Source organism: Sinocyclocheilus anshuiensis, unplaced genomic scaffold, assembly GCF_001515605.1.
Source record: "Sinocyclocheilus anshuiensis isolate Anshui unplaced genomic scaffold, SAMN03320099.WGS_v1.1 scaffold89, whole genome shotgun sequence".
Taxonomy (NCBI): domain Eukaryota; kingdom Metazoa; phylum Chordata; class Actinopteri; order Cypriniformes; family Cyprinidae; genus Sinocyclocheilus; species Sinocyclocheilus anshuiensis.
Window position 1 is genome coordinate 31826 of NW_015537931.1, and position 6364 is coordinate 38189.

At 35.1% G+C, this 6364-nt stretch overlaps 1 protein-coding gene across 2 annotated transcripts in view; it reads right to left on the reverse strand.

Moving 5' to 3' along the window:
• The window catches only part of sugt1 (SGT1 homolog, MIS12 kinetochore complex assembly cochaperone), an 86029-nt gene that overhangs the window by 10646 nt on the left and 69019 nt on the right, over positions 1 to 6364 (reverse strand). For both annotated transcript variants that reach the window (XM_016446630.1, XM_016446625.1), the window contains exon 10: positions 3051 to 3158. In XM_016446630.1, the coding sequence (XP_016302116.1) occupies positions 3051 to 3158 (108 nt within the window). The remainder of the gene's footprint in view (positions 1 to 3050; positions 3159 to 6364) is intronic.

Below are 6364 nucleotides of genomic sequence, written 5' to 3' on the forward strand. Positions count from 1 at the left end.
GTTATTCTCAGTACAATCATCCCCATTTAATTCATAAAGTTTGAAAAAATTGATTTAAAATCATGTGTAAGGCCACTCAGACAGCATGCTGTTGTTGCACATAAAATATTAATGTTTAGAACAGTGCAAATACAAACACCATTAGAAACTCATAGTTCAGCATCACACACCATGATATGGGTTAAAAGGAGAGCCCATTTCTCTCCAAAACGGTGCCAGTTTCAGTGTTTTGCAATAAAGACATAAAAATAACTAAACTTGATAATTTATGTTACAATTTTAACAAATGCACATTGTTCTAGAAGGATGGCAAATTCATGCCATACCTTTTACACATTTACTCAACTTGTTATGCTGATAATACAATTTGTAAGGAAAAATGCATTAAATAGAGAGGTATTTCTGGGGAAACTTTTTCAAAGGAAAACACACACACACGCATGTCTCTTTGCTGAGCCGCGGCGGTCTCGGTGAATCAGCAGCATCCACAACTGAACAGAACAAAAAGTGTTGAACTTGAAAATAGGGTATATGTCTAACATCACCTGACCAAACCCGGAAAACAGGTCTCATTGCTTCCGCTTGTAGGAGAACGTGTTAACAGCCGTATTAAAAAATAGAGATATCTATGGACTTTTAAGATGATCAGTTAAACTAGCAAGCTGTTTTTATTGTTGACATTTTATTCAATTTTTATATCTAAATGTGAAAAGAATAAAAATAAAAAAAACTTTTAGATATCAGTCCACATATGTGATGGACATTGGTTATGATCATCATTGGTATCTACTTTGAAGGCATCTTGAGTAAAACTGCTTCATATTTAACTAAGCATATGCAAAACGCTTGAACTGGAAGCGACGAGACCCGGTTAACAGAATACGTAAGTCTGTTGCGCATAACTCCTATTGTTTATGCGCGAGTGCACTTGCTAAATGAAGGCGGATTGTATAAAATGGATATAAAAAAAACCCCGTTCATTAACGAGTTTTATTACATCACGCGCTGGCACAGATGCAGTATATTAACGCCACGGGTCATCAATAAGGTGCAGATTTGGTCCTCAATTTGTGTTTCCAACACACTTTTTCACAGCGCGCATCATGCGCTCAAACTCATCAAAAGTCAACAAGACGAGTTCCACAAGCAACAACGACTTATCCAAGTGACTGCTGCAGAACGCACGCGAGAGAGAGACGAGGTAGCGCAGATCGCGCGTCTCATAAGTGAGTGGGAATTTACCGAACGTGGTACTTCCGTGAGTTAACACTGTACGCAATACCCGCAACCTCACACCAAATTTCAGGCCATGTAGATAGGCAAGCATATATACAAATCATTTAGTAAGCAGAAATCCGAAATTTACCTTAACATATTAAGTTAGAGGAAAATGCGACTGAATTGATGCTTGAAGAATGCACTGATAAAAACTACTTAATTACTGTAACGTGAGTATTTGTAATTCATTACTTCACACCCCTGCTAATCTGTCCCGCCATAGTTTCATAATAAACCGAAGATGTATTTATACTTATAACATAAAAGTTCTTTAATGTTGTGTTTCACGTCATTGCTTTGGCAAGAATCGGTCAAACGAATTAAAACCGAAAGCGTAATATGACTTACCAAGTCTGTTTGCGCTGCTTGTTTCAAAGTGAAGCGCGCACATTGCGCAGCGCACGCGATTGGCTCGTGATCTCAGAGCGGCTCAGTTCAGAGTGAATGCAGTGAACTTCGTTATTGAATGTGCCGTGAGTTTAGCGCGTTTGGGAACGCAACGGCCACCAGTTATGCATAATTTGCACATTTGCATAATTTTCAACATTTTAATGGGCAAATGTTTACAGTATTTCATTAAATTAGTAATGTTTGTAAACCTGTTTTCATAGAGGCTGGAGCTTTCTGCCAAAATAAAAGTTCAACTGAAGTTTCCGCCAAAATAAAAGCTCAAGGGTTTATCTCTTGCAAGCATGGCCTAAAATTAACAGACGCGCACAGAGAAAATACTGTTCAGGTACAGCAAGCTCACTGTTCGGAAGAAAAATATAAATATTGGGGTTGGGGTTTATATGAATGTATTTCTGGAAATTTGTTTTAACACTTTGAAACACTACATAAATAACATCTTGCACTTAAGTACTATCACTATCATCATTGGGCCATTATTTTCATAATTCTTCCCTTTAGGTTTATTCTTTTTAAACAACTGAATAGAAAAAGCAGATTGAGTATGAATTGTAAGATTTTGCCGTATATGCCTAAGCAGTCATTTGGGTGGCTCATCCATGAATTCGATTTCTCTTTTAAGTAAGCTTAACCATAGTTCTTGTGGGGAGAAGAATTTATTGATGGTAGTAGTGTAGCACAGTTCTTCAGAAGCTGTGTTAATGTGTCTGCTTTAAAAAAAAAATCATAGCCCAAAGTTCTGTCTGTGGGACAAAACTTTATACTTGAAGACAAATGGGCTACAAACAATAGACTTCATTAGGACCTCCCACTGGAGATCCAAGTCAACAAACAAGATACCCTAAGAAACACTTTTCCTTTGTTATTCTAATTGTATGGACCATTTGGTTAACAACTTTACAGACAATTAATTTTTAGTTGACTGCATCTGAGGGACAGTCACAATGTAAATGCATTTGACTAAAGACAACAAATACACACAATCTTTCAGGAACACATTTGAATTCCATTTCAATTCATCAAATTATTTCAGATTTCAAAGAGCCTTCTAGCCAACTAAGCTAAAATGAAGCCAAATTAAAATTAAGTCAACTATGTTCTAAAATTGCACTTTGGAATTAGTATCTGATTCTTGGGATGTTTGGAAAAAAATGGAAAGTAGTTATAAGAATGTTTTAAGGACCCCCCCAAAAAAAAGTCTTAAAATAAACCACATGAAAATAATTCAACAGCCTGTAGTCAATTATTTCTTACATCGATAACTTAGAATAAGTCACTATTAATGGAATAAGGTTTGTTTAAAAAAAAGAAAAAAATTCAGCTGATACGTTACAAGCTAGAAAAGCATATTTATTAAGACAGACCTTGGTTGAAAGGATCCTGTATGTGCTTTGTTGAGGGACAACAGGATGCAGAAGATGGACCTTTAGGCAGTAATCTTCTCCTGATGGAAGCTTTACCACAGCTGTCAGCTAAGACTCAGAAGAGAGAACAGACTCATTAGTTTCTTATTTTGATAGGCAGAACTCTAGTTTGGGATGTCATTATTTTTAATACAGATCTTGCATTAGGGCACAGGAATAGCAGGCTGACTAGAGTACCTCTACTACTTCAGGGGAGTGAGGTTTAACTGCACAACCTCTTCTAACTGGCCTTCGTTAAACTCACCCTCCTAAACATCACTCTCATCTTGGCTTTTACAACCCTTATGACCTTTCTAATCCCTGCCAAAATCTATTCTAGTGTTCTAAATAGTGAGAAACATGCCTAATGCAATGATAGCTTAGACTTCATCAAAGTTTATATATATTTATAAATACTGTATATAGAGGTAATCGCTGAAGTTTGTCACACAGAGGCTTAGTTCTTCTCCAGACTTAAGTAGTATCCACAATATTGCTACATCATATGGCATGAAATGTGGGCGAGACTTCAGGTAGATGGTAAACAATCACTGATTATACATAATCTTGTTTTATGCAAACAATAAGCATTTGTGAAACCTTGGTAAGAACGCAATGTGTGAAAATATAGTATATGGTGTTAAATAGAGTATATGGAGTATTAGTATTACCTAGTGGAAATTGTGTATTCTAAACATGCCTGCTAAATAGTTAACTACAGAGATAAAAAAATGAAATGAATGAGTTTTTAAGATAAAATATTACAAAAACAAGACAAGATGAGACTTTTTTTTCCCCCTCACCCCTCAGTGGATAGAAGTAAAAATGAAAAAGTGGTCACACATTAGCTACTTAAAGCAGCATCTTTACTATTTCATTGTGTACATTTCCTGCATTTCCCACTGACAAAATCACAGGCTCAGATGATGACATCATGGCTTTTTTAGAAAAAAGAAAGAATATTGGAATTACGCATCTTTGCATTATATCTTCTTCTTAAGTGGGTGATATGACCAAAATTTTTCCATGATACAAATAATTTTCAACCACAGAAAATAAACATCATATGCCTGAAATCAGAGACACTACTAATTAAAATTAAAGCCATACCCTATATTTCTCAACACTTGCTTTAATGACTTCTGATTAAATTTGAAACATTTTAAACTCACATTAGACTGGATAGTTTTCACCTAAGACAACCAATATCGCATCTTCCTTGAGGATTTCTAAGAATTTATTCTCTTGCCTGAAACAAAACCTAAAATCTTAAATCTAAATCTCATAATAACTTTCTCCAAGTGTGTGCCTGAGAATCAGACTTTTCAATCTTATTTCCATAAATACTTTTTGAGAATAAGTAGCTATGTTTACATGGACACATTGTTTCAGTCAGAATAGAGTGATTAGTGATGAAAGTGATTAGGTTAATATGCATGTTTATATGTTACAAGCTTCCAACTCGATTTTATTTTTTGACATTCACACACTGCACAAATATACCCCTGCTGGTTTAAGACACACATATAATACAATATCAATGCTGCAATTACATGTTATAATTAGAAACCTTTATTCCTCAAGAGAATTCAAAAACAAATACGCACTGGATTATTTGCCAAATCTGTTTTGCTAATATGCTATTTTTACAGCTTCAACTGTGGGGTGATCTTGCTTTCGTTTGACGGTGCTTAGCAACCTCTAGAATCCCCATAGAACAAGTCCTGAGTAAAAATGCTGCTTCCCGGATGGATGAGAGTTGGAAGCAAATTCATTGGCCAATTTATTCTCATTTATGTGGTTAAATTTGACTTTTTTTTTTAATTCGGACTATGCTACTAGTCCAATTACAAACGTGTCCATGCAAACGCAGCTACTTAGTCTCATTTTGAACAAAACAGACCAATATTTAAATCACTTAATAGGACAATACTGACCAATTTTTAAACATCAGTGTTAAATTTACAGTGTAAAATGGTGTTGCCCAGTTTTAGAAATTGAGTACATTTTAATCTACAAGTGTACAATTACATCTATAAAAAATAATTTCAGTGTTACACTTTCAACTCAATTCATAGTTTTCAATCACATGACCCGGCGGGCCAAACATCCATAGAACTGCAGCATAAGCCTGTCAATTTTCTATCTGTTCCAATACAAAAATATTTACATCACCTCTCAAAAGAATAAAACAAAGATATGTGAACAAAATGCAAGTTTTGGCCATTAGCAATCCATATAAAATACCCATCGCAATATTTCAAATCACTAAAACCAGCAGTACATTCTAAAATGTCTTACTACTCACTGTCTTACTACATTACTACTTAATGAAAACCTCATAAAAATAACTGGCGGTCAGTGGAGGAAAGCCTTGTTTTAAATTTACATTTAGTCATTTAGCAGACGCTTTTATCCAAAGCGACTTACAAATGAGGACAATAAAAGCAGTCAAAACTAACAAAAGAGCAAAAATATATAAGTGATGCAGTACATGTAGCAAGGTGTATATATTATCTTTTGTTTTTACCCCCATTTTTCATGAGCTGAACTCAAAGATAAATGGTGTGTGCTTTATTTTATAAGTGTGTGATTAAGAAATAACAATTTTAATGTATTGACAGCCCTAGTTCAAATATTCTCTTTTCTATCACAGTTAATTAAAAAAAGAAAATGTATAAACGTACCAAAGGTATGTTTCTTGGTTGATTTCCAAACTGAAAAGTGCTACAGAGTTCTGTGGGAAATACACTGCCTATTGATAGTTTTCACGTGACGTCACACTATTACAGGAACGCCCACATGGAGGGCAAAACATAATGGATATTAATGTTTGCCTACAAAACCACCACTGGCTCTGCACCCATTTACCTAAATTCATTACTTCAGAGTTAGTGCCATTTCAAAGAGGCACAAAATCAATTTCACGGACTTTTTCATCAACTGTTCCCTCCTGGTGGAATGACCTACCCAACTCAATCCGAGCAGCTGAGTCCTTAGCCATCTTCAAGAAACGACTAAAAACACATCTGTTCCACCTTTATTTGACCCTGTAACTCTAGCACTTTCTATTCTATTTTAATTCTACTTTATATTTATCTTAATTTTTTTTATATAAAAAAACCAACAACCTAGCTTTCTATTTTTTCTAGTCTATCTACTTGTTTTTCTTTGTGTGTGTGTGTATATGTGTGTGTATAAACAAAGGTAAACAAAATGAACCCTGTGCACTTGCACTGTGTGTTCTGGGTATTTGTGCCCAGAACACAGGAATG